We start from the raw sequence: 13,955 nt of genomic DNA on the forward strand, positions 1-13,955 counted from the left end.
AAGGAGGAGCGACCCATGCAGCTAATAGATAGAGGGCCACGCAGCACCGGGCATGCACGATATGTGCCTAACCATCCTGGACCGGGGGTCAGTGAACTGGATTGCATTGGTTCTGGCAATATGAAAGCACCCGCCAGGTTCGCTTGAGACTGTCTTTGGCGTGTGACACGATTCGAAGGTTTGTGTCGACAAGGACTCAGCCTGCCCGCAACGAGGAAACTAGACTTGCGGATCTGCCAATCAGACGATATCTGGCCGCTTGCGCATGAGCAATGAGCTGGTTGAGCTGGTTGAGCAGAAATGAGGCACTATCCGACTATGTAAGCCCTGGAATTCTGCTACCTGTTGGATCTCTCTTTTTCTTTTTCTTCCTCTCTTCCCATGTCCTGGTTTCCTCTCTCCCAGACCAAACCTGATGATGGAGATATCTCCTTTTCTTTGTTCTAACGGCCTATGTCTACTGCGACGCTGTTGCTATCATACTCCAGATGACACCTATCTCCCATCTACTTTGACTGATGACCCAGCCAGATGACAAGAACAACCCAGCTGTGCCCCAACTGGTCCATTCTGAGGGCATTTCTCTCAAAATGACCCTTGTTGACGTGAATAAGGGACACAACTGACCGCCTCTTCAGTTCGGTATCCAGCCTCTTGGTTGCCGTCGCCATCTTTCTTTTTGCCGACCGCCATACGCTCAGAGCTCTCATACAACGCTCTGTATGTGCTTACAGCACTTACAAGCAGAGACACCCCTCTACACCCAGCAAAGTGAGCCCATGGACCTTTCCTTGCTCGAAACGTGGCTGAGATGGGCGGTGGAGCTGTCTATGCTCAGCGTGATGGAGGATTATTAGGTTCGTGATCGCACACCCAAGGCAACTTGGAGGATGATCTAAGCCGAAAACGAGCTTGGTGCGGCCCCAATTTGGCTTTGCATTTTGAAACCCGTGTTTGGTCAAAATCCGGAAGTTCCAGGAGTGAGAGGCGAGCGAGGAGACGAGACACCCTGCAATTGTCAGAGCAATTTTCTTTCACCGGGCAGTCAAGCCAAACGCCAAAGATCGAGTTCCTACGCAATGGGGGCGGTTTTTCGCATTGAACGACAAATGCTGGGATATTGGGGGGTCCCTGCAGTCGCCGCCAACGTGGACAGACGGCACAGTGAGCGCAGCGTGACGGAAGCGGGTAAGAGAGAAGCAAAAACTGGGATGGCGCTGCTATTCTTTTCGCACGACAAAACCCTGCGCCCGCCCCAAGGCCAATGAAGATTCGCAGATGGCCAGTTAGCGGACAGGCCCCCTCGGCCTCTGCGCGTGGCCCAAGAAAAGCCGAGTGGCACCGGACCGCCCACTTTTTGCCCACCAGGGAGCCAACAACGCCAAACAACAGGCAGCCAGAGGCTTTCTGTGCGGCTTGCCTCCCTCTATCGCCTCTAGTACCCTCTCCCTCTCTCGCTCACCCTCGCCGCCCTGGGTCGCATTGCCTATCTCTCTTGTCACTCTCCCCCCTTCCCAAGCGCTTTCTTTAGGCTCCCATTTTTTTTCGACCTGCCCCCGATTCCAACCTTTGCGGTGCCTGTCCTGTTGTCCAGTTTCTCCCCGGTTCCAGGCAACTGCTGTTTTGTGTTTCATCAATTCCCATTCCCATCCATCCAGTTGTCAGCTCAGACTCTCTGGCTGTCGCTTGTCATCCCTCGGACGGATCGTCTCCCACTCCGCCCTGCCCTGTCGTGGTGATTGTCTCTTTTCTGTTCCCTGCAGTGTCCGAACCACCACGTATCATCAACCTTGGGAAAGGAAAACCAAATCGCTTCCATCTAATCACATCCACACGGTAAGCCTCTCCTGCTTTTCCTTCTGATCCCCATGAAACCTTTTTTTTTGCCCCTCTGCCGATTCCCCCCTTGCACTTCGCAAACATAGTGGGCTTGTCCTGTTCTTCCCTCTGCCGGCCGGTTCGCAGCAGCCGGAATTGAACACCAAGCACATGGCTCGCCCACCACATCATCCATCCTCTCGCCTTCATTCCCTCCCCCAAAACCATCCACCCACAGATCCATCACTAGCGCCTGTTATCTCCCATCAAACATGCAACTGAGATCGTGTCGCACGGCCCAATAGACCCGAGTGGGACCCTCTCCCAGATCCTCGTTGCCAGTCTTTCTGACCTGCCCCAAGCGTGGCTAACCTTCTTCTCTCAGCAGTTCCCAGTTCTCAGTTGTCACACGCCGCCGGGGCTAAACCCTTTTCGGCCGTCCCCCAGCCCTCAGGAAAATCGTCCCAATCTCGACTTTCCGATCGGTTCGCATACCTTTACGCCTGTGACGATTCCGCTCAAACATCGCCAGTCAGGTAAGTAGCCTTGTCCGAAGACCTCCAAGCTTGCTCGTTGCCCCTTCACTTGTCTCGTATCACTTCACCCTTGACTGCCCGTATTGACCCTCACTTTCCCCCTGTGACGCGTCTCTTCACCTCCTCACCTCCTCCATCGGCGCCATCCACACTCTTGCATCAATGCGCAACCGTCATCTGCCCCGTCCATCATGAGATACCGGGCCCTGATGGGCGACGTTGATGCTGAAGTGGATGAGTCCACCCTCGTGATGGATGCGCGCACGGTTGGACCAAAGCTGATGACTCTTGTTGCTATAGCCAATGGATAACCGAACCTCATTCGAGCCATGAACCCTTGGCTGACCGACGCCTCCTCGAATCCAAACAATCATGTTGGCTTTGGAGGCCCAATGGATGCTGGCATGTCTTTCCTGCAACCTCCTCAGACGATAAATCCTGCGCAATTCCAGAATCCCGCCTTCCTCAATGGCGCTGCTCGAACCACCTCACCTGCCTTCCACAACCCCGTCTATCAGACGAACCCGGTGATACCTTCCAAAAGAGCAAGAGAAGATAGCTTGGTCACTTCACCGCGGCAGGCGCCAGGTGGCGTACCTGGTTCGCGATCACAGACTCCGGGACAGGTCTCCTTCGCGGGATTTAATCCTCAAGCGAACGGCGTACCCGCTATCTCAAGTGCTCCCACGCCTTTTGGCCATCTCCAGACAACATCTAATGCCTCACCGTCTCCTACCATACAACAGTTGAACCATTTCACCTCGGCCCAAGCCACTCAACGCGTCGCGACGGCGTCTCCTAGTCCCTTTTCTCCTCAACATGCTCCCCCACACGCTTCTCCAGCTCCCTCAGACCATGCCAGTCGCGTTGGCACACCCCACGACAATCCCCAAAACTTCATGCCCAATGGTGTTTTTGCACCGGGGTTTAATCAACCCCAATTCGGTCAGAATCTGAGCAACGGGATGCCACAGGTCGGGATGAATCCCCAAATGAACATCGCGGCGCAACATCCAACTGTCGCTGCGGCTCAGCGCAACTATCAAATGCATCTTCAGGCGCAAGCGCGACAGATGCAGGCGCAGGCGCAGGCGCAAGCTCAAGCTCAAGCTCAAGCTCAAGCTCAGGCTCAAGCTCGTGGCATGAATGGTATACCGGCCAATCCTAACCAAGCCGGTTCCAACCCCCAGATGCCGCAAGGAGCGCCTACCGCGTTTCATCCTCCCAGACCAAACAATCCCGAAGATTTTATACGGGGCTTGCAACAATTCATGGCTGCGCGCAACCGCCAGGTTGATCTAAATCCAGTGATATGTGGTCGGCAACTGCCTTTGTTGCGGCTATACGCAGCTGTGGTGAAAAATGGGGGTTCCCAAAGGATATCAAAGCTAAATCAGTGGGCCGCAGTTGCGCACCAGTTTGGGTTCCCACTACCACAACACATGCAAGCAGCTCAGGAACTCCAGGCGTACTGGATGAACAATCTGGCCCCGTATGAGGCTGCTTGGCAACTGTCGCAACAGAAACAAAAGATGGCGGCCCAGGCTGCGATACAAAGCCAACCTCAGATGTCACCTCCGCGCGATCAACCTCAAGACCCAACCCACCAGAGAAGCGCGTCAGCCAACGGACCAGTCGCCCAACAACCGCAGCATCCTGCGGCAAATGGATATATGCAGCCACCGCACGCTCAAGGGCCCCAAGATCTCACGGGTGCTTCTCAACACCGGTCTAGCGTATCCCGACAGTTCGATCCTCAACAGATTGCTGCCATGCAGGGCCAGGCCCAGGTCCAGGTTCAAACACCCCCAAAGCGACCTCAGACGAGCGGGGCAAAGATGGCAGAACCCGAGCCTGACACGAGCAAGCCTTTGTCAAAACCCATTCAAGACCCTTTCAAGCCTGACGTCCTCCCTCCAAGCAGGTTTCATGGACCAATCAACGTGGAAGAGATGTTCATCATCGGACAACACATTGCTGATTCCAAGCCATTCGTGCCATCTCTTCGAGAGCTGGGAGTGATCGACATTCACGCCTTGACAATGGCTGTCAAATCGGGAATACATGCAGAGACACGAGTAGCACTGGACACGCTTGTGACGCTGTCGATGGAATCTGCATTGCCGCTGGCATTAAGTGAATGCGATGATCTTGTTGACACTTTACTGGATTGTGCCCAGGATCAGGTCACTTTCCTCAGCGAACATGCCACCGAAGTCTCTGACGAAATGTTCCTCACTTCATACGAAGATCTTGTTCGGGCTTGTCGCATCGAGAACGAGTCCTTGCAAGATGCCCCCGAGTTTGGAACGGTCGCATATGATCTCGAACGAGCAGCGGACCGCTTGATATGTATCACCACTCTGTTGCGCAATTTCTCTTTTTACGAAGCCAACTTTGTCCCGCTTGGTCAGCCAGAGGTTGTCAAGCTACTCAGCACTGTGATTCGATACCTCGGCACCACCGAAATGTTCCTGCGACACAACAGAAACACTCTGGATTTTATGAAAGACGTGGTCATCTATTTTAGTAACTTGTCGACCTTGCTTCAGCTTCCCGGGAAGGAAGAAGCCCTTTGTGTCCTTCATTTCCTCCTCGCCTTCGCACCAACCCCAGCACCTACCTCGAGCTCCAACGCCAGGGTCTCTTTCATCCCGTACACGCCAGCTCTACACAAGTATATGCCTTCTGCTGTCGATAGCCTCGCCAAGCTCCTGGCGCGTGACGAACCGAACCGGACGTACTACAAGGCTATCTTTGCAGCGGACGGTCACTCAAACCCCCCATATGAGTTGCTGACGAGGGCATTCGGACTAGCCATTTCTTCAATACCAGCAAACTCAAACCATACCAGGCAACTCATCGAGGCACGGAAACCTTTCCTGCTGCAAGGAATGCTAGCAGCAGAAATCCTGGCTGGCCTTGCGCCAGGTTCAGACCATCCATTGGCGCGCTCGTGGCTCGAGTCAGATGATGGCTTCGCCGGCAATCTTCTACGGTTGGTCGGTCTGTTGAGTGCGGATCGGACGACGCAGACTGTTCCCAGACATCCACAACCAAACAACAGAAATAATGCTTTTGAGCCAGACATCAACGGTTATGGGGCAATCGCCAATCGCGCTATCGCTGTCCTGAAGACATTGGTGCAGAAAGCCCGCAGGACTGATGAAAATGGCTCGACAATTGTACCATTGGGCATTATGCCAAGCAAGGAGAGTCTGCTGGGAGCGATGATCCAGAAAGATATTGACCCTGGCATACTGCGGCAGCTTTGTGTTTATGCTGGGCTAGAGGATTAGTACGACGAGCATTGGATTGCATGAGCGCGGTTGAGCTGACGTCTGGGATTTTGAGCATACCCTATTGTATTCATCCAGCGTGTGCATAAACGAGTTGGCGGAGAAGAGCAAGCTTTGCTATGACAGGAACTTTCAATGGCTCGACTTGAGGGCCCTTGTGTACCCCGACACGAAACTCCAACGGTTGGGTACTAAAGAGATGTTTTTCCGCTCCAGAAAGAGAGGGAAGAGCACAAAATGTGTGTACTTAGTCTTCAACTTGATTCAATAAAGAAACTGTTTGACTCGAATTCAATGTCAGTACGAGGGAAGAGCTTAGTCTTTTGAGATGCGCTTCTATTGATCTTGCGGCTCAATGCTTAGGGCATCAATTCACAATTGTGGACAGAGAGGACCAGAAAGCGACGTTGTTAAAAATACATGCGTGCGTGTTGGGGATTTCTGCCTCACTCTTGGAATATTGATGTATCTCAAGACTGGGTCTGTCTCTTTTTGCATCCCTCCACACAGCAAATAGCCCAACAGGAATCTTGTTCCCGCAGATCTGAACCTAACCACCCTCTGTGCTTAATAAAGCTCTCCGTACTATAACGTGGCTCTGAATGTCATCGAATCTGATCTGAGAGGCACAGAGAGAGCAAGGGAGGCCAGTCAGACGAAACTCTCTGTCGCATCAACATCACCGCGTCGTGACCGTATGATGTCCATGCCGCTCATATGCCCAGGTCTGCCCGGTTGTCCTCATCATTTTTTGCTTTCTTCCTACATTTTGTCAAAATCCACTCACTTCCGCCCACCGCTTGATCTCTGGGCCTCTCCAGCCCCTCACAACCACGTGTCTTGTCGTCCAGTTGATCACGACATTGGCCTTCTTCCGCCCTCGCACGTCGGTCATGTATTCCTCAAGTCCCAAGGCGGTGCGCACAGCAGTGGCCAGCTCTTGGAGATCACCCTTGATCTTGCGAATTGTCGTGATGTGTTTGGAGCCGCCGGCCTTGGTGGTCTGGTAGATCGGGAGGTTTTGCGAAGGAGTGCGCGCGATCAAGTACGGAAGCGGGGAAAGGGTAGGTGTTAGATTATGGTCCTGAGTTTGGCTCTTGAGAAAAGAAGGCTGCTGAGGAGGTGATTGGTGTTGTGTTTGTTGCTGCGACGTCTGTGAGAGTGTCGCTGGAGGAGTTGAGGCCGGATACATGTTCGCAGCGCGATCTTCGCTGTCCTGCCCTGTCGGTTGAGGTGCATGTCAGTGAACGGCCCACCAAGTCCAGACAGCGTCTGTGCTGGGGCAATGAACTTACTCTCTCTCCGGACGGCTGCTTTTTGTCTTCGGTGTAGCTTGTCCAGGGTTGTAATTTTCGCGTACTTCTCTCGGGGCATCCATTCAGACTTCCATCTGACTTGACATAGGGGCTGTTGCGGGCGGAGCATAGCTCGTAGAAGTAGAGTCGAAGGGGCCTTCATCGTCATTTCTGAGTGCACAAACAAATGGAAAGCGCCGTGCACCTTGAGAGCAAGGACGTTGAGACGAGGACATTGGAGTTGATGTGCACGTGAAGTGCAAGGCTGAAGACGCCAAGGGCACGGCTTGGCATCGCCGCTTTTACAGCTTATATATCTAACGCTTTTAGGTATAGCGTTCTCTCGCCGATCCAATTTCACCAGCGCACGACCGATATTCAAAATGTCGTTCAAGACCGTTGGCCTCCCAAGAGGTCACCCTGAGCACGACGACAACAAAGATATACCTGGGTATATCTTTAATCTCTCTCTCCCTCCATCGCCACCGCCCTCCCCTCCCCCGTCCAAATACCCTCTCACGACGGAGAATTTGGATATAGTAACAGAGCAAGCCTACGCACTTTTCATCGGGTTCGAAGTAAGACCCAGACCCAAGATGTCGCACCTGGAGGACCCAACCGGCGAGTACGCCTTCCTGGCCAAGCTCATTCAGCGCATGGATCGTCACCTCATTTTCCCCTTACTTGAACACAAGCTCGGGTCGGAAGACATCTCACAAGAGCGTTACGATGACCTCAAACAGGCGATCTTCAACCTCCTCAGTGACACCAACATGATCGACTACGTGGGCAATCTCTACAAGGAAATTCAAAAGACAGATACAACCCCTGCAGAGTACGCGAAGAAGAGAGAGGAAGTGTTGAACCAGCTGGCAAAATACCAAGAGGAATCCGCACATCTGACCAACCTGCTGAATGATGAATCAGTCACCTCGCAACTCCGCAGCGACAAGGTGGCCAACCTGAAGTTCCTCGAAGAACAACACGGAGTCACGCAGCAGATGGTGGATAACCTCTACGATTTCGGCAGATTTCGCTACCAGTGTGGTCTCTACCCTGAAGCCGCTGACTTGCTCTACCGCTTCCGTGTCCTGTCTACTGACAATGACAAAGTTGTCAAGGCCACCTGGGGCAAGCTTGTCTGTGAAATTCTGGGTGAGGAATGGGAGAACGCGCTTGAAGAAGTGGAAAAAGTCAAGGAACACATCGAGACTCGGTTGTTTAACAGCCCCCGAGCACAACTCACCGCCCGTGAAGCCTTGGTTCACTACGCCCTCTTCCCGTTCTTCAACTATGAGCCTGCCCGTGAAAAGTTGACGGAAATGTACTTCTCTCCGCCATACATCTCTTCCATCCAAACTGCTTGTCCCTGGATCCTGCGTTACCTTGCGGCAGCGGTCATCACCAACCGTGCCCGCATGAACAACTCGCACAACTACCAGAAACAACTCAAGGATCTTGTCAGAGTCGTCAAACAGGAAGTCTACGAATATCAAGACCCCGTGACGGAATTTGTCAAGGCCCTCTACGTCGACTTCGATTTCGAAGGTGCACAGAAGAAGTTGTCTGAAGCTGAGACAATTTTGAGGGGGGATTTCTTCTTGGGAAGTTCGACTGATGCATTTATGGAGAGTGCGAGACATCTCATCTCAGAAAGTTATTGCAAGATCCATCAGCGAATTGACATCAAGTAGGTCCCATGGCCCCCCCGCCCACTGCGTCTTTTCACCGTTTCACACACCTCAAATACTAACATTGCTGTTCTAGGGACCTCTCCACCCGCCTGGGACTTTCTCCTAGTGAAGGTGAGAAATGGATTGTCAACCTCATCCGCGACACCAAAGTGGACGCCAAAATCGATTACCAGGCTGGAACGGTAGTCATGAACCATCCTCCCCAGAGTGTGTACCAACAGGTCATTGAGAAGACGAAGGGTGCATTCTTCCGCACGCAGGTGTTGAGCGCCGCTGTGGCGAAATGAAACGATAGTGACTGAAGGAATCCATGCATGCAAGAGTATCGGTGTGGATGGTCGGACCGAATCAAACGACAACAAGACTAAGCTAACCGACAACAACGTCTACCGAGTAGTCTGTTCACAATATGCAGTTGAACAGCCCGCAAGCTGTAAAAGTGGTTCGACTGCTACCACACGAAGAGATCATCGGGGTCTTGAATCGAGGCTGCTAGGAGCAGTGAACATTGGTGACAGAGATGCTGTTGGCTGAAAAACATCGAGCTAAGGGCAGAGTACCAAGCAACATGACGAGCTTTGGACAGAGGGCATGATACCCATGGGCATGGCAGTGACTGATGACAGACTTGAAGGACTGAAATGAGCTTTTCGAATTGAGAACCGAGCACAGCCAGTGATCAAGGCAGGAATGAAGAGCTCACACTTGTGCTGCAGCGGACTAGCAAGCGCTTCTGCTGTATGTAGCATGGCACCATGCGATTGCAGTGCCCCCCAAAAATGAAGAGAAAGCATCACCAAGATGCCACAATACATTCGGACGTGTCTCATTTCTTCCCATTGCCATTGCCATTGCTATTGGTACCTTGGTTGGGTTTCATCTTCATCTCTTCCTCGGCCACCAAGCCCCTGACTTCTTCCTCGTTCATCCACTCGCGGACACTGCCCATGACGGCCTCCAAGCTCTGTCCTCCGCCCAGGACGCCGTCGAGGTCGCTACTCTCGACGCCGCAGCGGTGGTCGGTGACCCGGTTCTGGGAGAAGTTGTAGGTGCGGATCTTGTCCTCCCTGCCGGTGCGGGCGACGCCGCCCATGGCGGCGCGGCGCATGTTGATGACCTCGGCCTCGCGCTGCTCGCGGCGCATCTGGGCCAGCTTGGCGCGCAGCAGGGTCCAGGCCTTTTCGCGGTTCTTGTGCTGGGAGCGCGACTCCTGCATCGCCACCACCGTGCCCGTCGGCAGATGCGTCAGCCGCACCGCCGAGTCGGTCTTGTTGACGTGCTGGCCGCCCGCGCCCCGCGCGCGCATCGTCTCCGACTTGACCTCCGCCGGCGAGATGTAGTAGTCCGAGTTCGGGTCGTCGTAGTCCAGGCCCTCGGCGTGGGCCGGCGAGTCGGGCAGGTTGGGGAGCACGAGCACCGACACGGCGCTGGTGTGCGTGCGGCCTTTCTTCTCCGTCGCGGGGACGCGCTGCACGCGATGGACCCCGGCCTCGGTCCTCAGCACATCGTACGATCCTGGATGGTTGACTTCTAGCAGCGCGTCAGTCAGTCCCGCCTCGTGGGTCGAGTCGTCCGGCGTATAGCTCGCCAGTGCCGTGGGCCATCTCTTCCGCGCGCACAAGTCGGTGTACATGTTCAACAGGGACTGGGCGAAGAGGGAGGCCTCGGAGCCTCCAGCGCCCGGGTGGATTTCGATCAGACAAGGCATAGAGGCGAAAGGGTGTGGCGGGATGAGCGACCTCTTGAGATTTGAGGCAAGCGAGTGCAGAGAGGTGGTGGTAGCTTGGATGTCGGTCTCCGCGAGGGAGCGAAGCTCGGAATCAGAAGAAGGGTCGTGCAGGAGAGCGTTGAGTTCTTTGAGAGACTGGTTTTCCCCCCCCAATACCACGTCAGTATGTAGATCTGCGACACACTCAACCGTGACGAGAGGCATTTACATTCTGTGCATCATCCCACTCTTTTAACGCCGCAGAGACGGGACCCAGCTCCCCGATCCTCTTCGCGACGGCGACATCATAGTTCTCCGCGTTCGCGGCCGCTAGCTGCTGGTGTTCAGCAGCGACCGCCCTTGCGCGTTGCAGAAGAATCGGCGATATTTCCTCCACAATTCCAGAGGGTATCGTTGCTGGAAGAGAAGTCAATCAGTTGGGCTGCTGGAAGGCCTGCGGCATCGAAGACACATACCCGAGCTCTGGAAGCGGGTTCGATAACAAGGAGTTCTAGCTGCCGTGCGCAGCAAAGGTCCAATGCATGTTGAGCATAGCCGCCACCCCGAGCTACTACTCAACATGCCTTGAACGGGAGAAGAGTGATTCGGTCTTCAACTGCAATGGCCAAAAGATGTAGACTGCTCGTTCCTGTAACCCAAAAAAGTTCAAGGCAGGGTCCTCGAAGCAGAGGCGCAATGTTTACGGGGAAGGTCTATCGACCCAATGATTGGGCCTGGCTCGACTTCAGCCTTGCATTCGGCCTCTGCCTCTTAACTACTTCCTATTCCCCGTGCACTCTTATGGTCCACGCAGTGGACATTGTGATGCAAACGAGTCTCATATTCAACTTGGGCGACATTGTATCTATGGCGCTTCATATAAGCAAGACCTGAAAAACAAGCAGAGGTATCTGTATTGCCCATCATTTCTCTCCCTCCTCACTCAAAGCCCTGGTTCTGATTTCATCTTTCGTTCATTGTAAACGCCTTGCAATGTGTGTATGCAACAGTTTTTGGGTTTCATGCCTTCGTCACTGGAATGAGGAGCCGGAGTGGTATCGAACATTCTGTACATTTTTGGACGCCGGTCGTGCTTCGTTATTATTTGTGCCAACATGTATTGCTATGCGTCGCGTTCGCGGGAAACCATTCACGAGCGAAAAGCCCATATTGACTTCAAGCCATTCTCATCAAGTCCGGCGATGTCCTTTTTGTGTCCTGTCAAATCACCGTTACTTCTGTCGCGCAGAGGCACAAGCCGAGGTGACTGCCCCGACCAGTTTGGTGTCTTGTCATCGCCGTCCATAGGGAAGAATACTCCTTCGACCTCCTCATCGATCTTCTTAGAACTCAGACCAGGGCTGGAAATCCCACGGTCAAATCGTCCAATTGGGGCCGACGAATGTCTCAGACCACTTGATTGGACCCTCAATCCATTCGTTTCGCCAGAGTCCATTCGATTGAGCTGCATGCGGGCCATTGCTTGAGATATACCAGATACCTGGACGCTTGGAGCTGACGATTCGTTGGGCATCCAGGACCCACGTAGAGGCGACCCAACGTGGCCAAAGCTGGACGGCCCGTTGTTTTCGGCAGCCTTTTTCTCCCTCTGCTCAGCCCATAAGGCGCTGAATCTGGAAGGGCTACCTGCTGGCGGAGATCCGACTTTACTTGACGTTCCGCTTGGAATCGCTAGGGCATGGACGTGATCCTTGGAATTGTGCTCTTGGTCCGCTCTTGAAGTGCGACGCATCTTTTCCTGTGGAGTAAGTACTTCGTCGTGCAGACTGTTAGGAAGTAAGTCCGTCTCCACCCCCATTCCCTCCTCCCATTCGTAAGGAAGATGTGACCGTGGAACACTTGCTGACAGTCCTCTCGTTTTGACGGTCCTTTGAGAATGCATGATTCGCTGGCCGATGGACTCCTCTGCATTCTGCGGCGAAAGGCCCAGGGGGGACACGTTTCTCAAATTAGACCCTAAATTGGCGTTGCGAACATTGACAATTGATTCTGGAGGACTTCCAAGTTGTCTAGACAGCGATGAAGAGGCTGGAGATCGCATACCAAACTTGTCTGGAACAGACTGACCAAGAGGTCCGTACTTCGCGATATGGGAAACTCCGTTTGCATCGAAGGATTGTGGTAGAGGTGCATTGAGGGCAGTTCGAAGATTTTCGACGGGTGACTTAGGGAATTGGTAATCATTTGGAGGAGAACCAAAATGAGATGTTGGGGGTGAGTTGAGACCTGAATCGAGGGCCGAGGGCGGTTGATATTGGTTGTACCGGTCTTGAAACGCGTCTGCTTCATCACTGTCCATCAACGGGAAAGCTTGACCTTGGAAGTAGTCTGGGCCGTAAGTCGGTTGATTGAGTATGGGATCTCCCAGACTTGGATCTTGGCTGGGGAACGGTGCTTGTTCGGATCGATTTGCGTAGTTGAAATTTCGACCTGCCATGGCGAAGCCAGCATCGAGGTCTGCTCGATTGACCCGTCGTCCATCTGGAAGGTAGTGAGCGAGGGCACATTTGGCGCCAAACTTGCAGTTCCCCTGTACACGTCAGTCCTGACTTATTCACCACCAAAGACGATCGTACCTTCATAAAATATTTGCAAGGCGCTTGCTGCGTCATTGGGTCGAGAGAGTGCGAGAAAGGGCATGCGTTTCCCGCCTGGCAGGCCCCTTGACGAAAGAATTTACAGGGGACGTGTTTGGTATCTTGCGACGTGTCAGCATACGTGCGTTCTTCCAGTTTCAATCAGATTCACTTTTGCTTGAAGTGCTCGGAGGACTTCTGGCCATATCAAATAACGGTTGGCCCTGTGAGACACTGCTCTTTCTGTCCGTGCCATTGCCAAACGCCGACGAACCTGGTACCGGCACCGCTTTCTCACCGTTGTTGCCGAAACCATTCCGTTGTCTGCTCGGTCCATGCATCATAGACCCTGGATGTTGAGAGGTGCTCTTTGAATGTCCTCGATTCATGGTGCCGTATTGATCATGATCGTTCCAGGCTGCTGGAGGGTCAGAAGTCGTTCGAGGGAGGGCGCTGCTCATGATGCGGGTAGGGCACAAAGGGTGTCGAGAGCGTGCACAGCGCAGGCAGAAGGGGTGGAAGGGTCCCTGTTTACTGCGGACGTGGTCAGGCTACCCCGGAGGAATTGGTATGCTGTGTGATCGCGAGTTGTGCCACAAGTCATGCGGCACCTGGACCGCGCAGACTCGGGACGAAAGCACTCTCTCCACGTGTTCGGCCGACCAGCGTGGGGGTGGTGGAAGACGATAACGTGTTCGTCAGGGCGGAACGTAAGGTGGGGGTGGAATCGGGCAGTATAAGGGAGGGATCGCAAGAACCAGGTCAGAATTTGTAATCGCGGTAGGAGGAGAGAGAGAAGCGGCGTAGAGGTGAGGCGTAGATATGGTTCTTTATCAATGAGGGATCATGGACGTGGGCAGAGCAAGTGTCACTAAGTCCCCTAGTTGCGTGGTGGGGCGCGGCGCGCAGTTGCGGTTAAGAAAGGGCGGAGAGGAGGGAGACGTTTCAGCCTGGCTGGGTCAGGAGGGGCACGTGAGTGGTTAGGCTCACCAGGCTCCGAGCGCAGGC

The 13,955-nt window shown here is 53.8% G+C and overlaps 5 protein-coding genes across 7 annotated transcripts; 2 read left to right on the forward strand and 3 right to left on the reverse strand.

Annotated features, from left to right (window-relative positions):
- Positions 1-383: 383 nt before the first annotated feature.
- Positions 384-5,943, forward strand: PV07_07563 (the record flags this gene model as incomplete). 3 transcript variants are annotated; one of them, XM_016394659.1, is made up of 4 exons in its annotated part: positions 384-771; positions 825-1,836; positions 2,207-2,354; positions 2,655-5,943. In XM_016394659.1, the coding sequence occupies exon 4, from the start codon at positions 2,684-2,686 to the stop codon at positions 5,651-5,653; it is 2,970 nt and encodes a 989-aa protein (XP_016248078.1). In that variant the 5' UTR covers positions 384-771; positions 825-1,836; positions 2,207-2,354; positions 2,655-2,683. The 3 variants fall into 3 exon arrangements, with proteins under 3 accessions (XP_016248078.1, XP_016248079.1, XP_016248080.1); XM_016394660.1 differs by having other exon boundaries at positions 384-1,836; positions 2,655-5,653; XM_016394661.1 differs by lacking the exons at positions 384-771; positions 825-1,836 and having other exon boundaries at positions 1,996-2,354; positions 2,655-5,653.
- A 13-nt stretch (positions 5,944-5,956) lies between these two features.
- On the reverse strand, positions 5,957-7,172 carry PV07_07564 (uncharacterized protein). The gene is made up of 2 exons (XM_016394662.1): positions 6,949-7,172; positions 5,957-6,874 (listed from the first exon to the last, which is right to left on the reverse strand). The coding sequence occupies exons 1-2, from the start codon at positions 7,115-7,117 to the stop codon at positions 6,426-6,428; spliced, it is 618 nt and encodes a 205-aa protein (XP_016248081.1). The 5' UTR covers positions 7,118-7,172; the 3' UTR covers positions 5,957-6,425.
- Positions 7,173-7,349: 177 nt separating this feature from the next.
- On the forward strand, positions 7,350-9,559 carry PV07_07565 (uncharacterized protein). The gene is made up of 2 exons (XM_016394663.1): positions 7,350-8,638; positions 8,716-9,559. The coding sequence occupies exons 1-2, from the start codon at positions 7,545-7,547 to the stop codon at positions 8,927-8,929; spliced, it is 1,308 nt and encodes a 435-aa protein (XP_016248082.1). The 5' UTR covers positions 7,350-7,544; the 3' UTR covers positions 8,930-9,559.
- Positions 8,624-11,001, reverse strand: PV07_07566 (uncharacterized protein). The gene is made up of 3 exons (XM_016394664.1): positions 10,827-11,001; positions 10,580-10,767; positions 8,624-10,506 (listed from the first exon to the last, which is right to left on the reverse strand). Exons 1-3 carry the CDS (start codon positions 10,930-10,932, stop codon positions 9,469-9,471), a joined length of 1,332 nt encoding a protein of 443 aa, XP_016248083.1. The 5' UTR covers positions 10,933-11,001; the 3' UTR covers positions 8,624-9,468.
- Positions 11,002-11,170: 169 nt separating this feature from the next.
- On the reverse strand, positions 11,171-13,799 carry PV07_07567 (uncharacterized protein). Its single transcript, XM_016394665.1, has 3 exons — positions 13,120-13,799; positions 12,948-13,069; positions 11,171-12,901 (listed from the first exon to the last, which is right to left on the reverse strand). Exons 1-3 carry the CDS (start codon positions 13,406-13,408, stop codon positions 11,501-11,503), a joined length of 1,812 nt encoding a protein of 603 aa, XP_016248084.1. The 5' UTR covers positions 13,409-13,799; the 3' UTR covers positions 11,171-11,500.
- Positions 13,800-13,955: the final 156 nt, after the last annotated feature.

This window comes from Cladophialophora immunda, assembly GCF_000835495.1.
Source record: "Cladophialophora immunda strain CBS 83496 unplaced genomic scaffold supercont1.4, whole genome shotgun sequence".
Lineage (NCBI taxonomy): Eukaryota > Fungi > Ascomycota > Eurotiomycetes > Chaetothyriales > Herpotrichiellaceae > Cladophialophora > Cladophialophora immunda.

Coding starts and splice junctions, on each gene's coding strand:
- PV07_07566 (XM_016394664.1), bottom strand. CDS start 10,932: ATGTTGAGTAGTAGCTCGGGGTGGCGGCTATGCTCAACATGCATTGGA. Junction 10,768..10,826: donor AACCCGCTTCCAGAGCTCGG/GTATGTGTCTTC, acceptor CTTCTCTTCCAG/CAACGATACCCTCTGGAATT. Junction 10,507..10,579: donor AGTGGGATGATGCACAGAAT/GTAAATGCCTCT, acceptor GGGGAAAACCAG/TCTCTCAAAGAACTCAACGC.
- PV07_07564 (XM_016394662.1), bottom strand. CDS start 7,117: ATGACGATGAAGGCCCCTTCGACTCTACTTCTACGAGCTATGCTCCGC. Junction 6,875..6,948: donor AGCAGCCGTCCGGAGAGAGA/GTAAGTTCATTG, acceptor CTCAACCGACAG/GGCAGGACAGCGAAGATCGC.
- PV07_07567 (XM_016394665.1), bottom strand. CDS start 13,408: ATGAGCAGCGCCCTCCCTCGAACGACTTCTGACCCTCCAGCAGCCTGG. Junction 13,070..13,119: donor TCCGAGCACTTCAAGCAAAA/GTGAATCTGATT, acceptor ACACGTCGCAAG/ATACCAAACACGTCCCCTGT. Junction 12,902..12,947: donor CTTGCAAATATTTTATGAAG/GTACGATCGTCT, acceptor TGACGTGTACAG/GGGAACTGCAAGTTTGGCGC.
- PV07_07565 (XM_016394663.1), top strand. CDS start 7,545: ATGTCGCACCTGGAGGACCCAACCGGCGAGTACGCCTTCCTGGCCAAG. Junction 8,639..8,715: donor CATCAGCGAATTGACATCAA/GTAGGTCCCATG, acceptor TTGCTGTTCTAG/GGACCTCTCCACCCGCCTGG.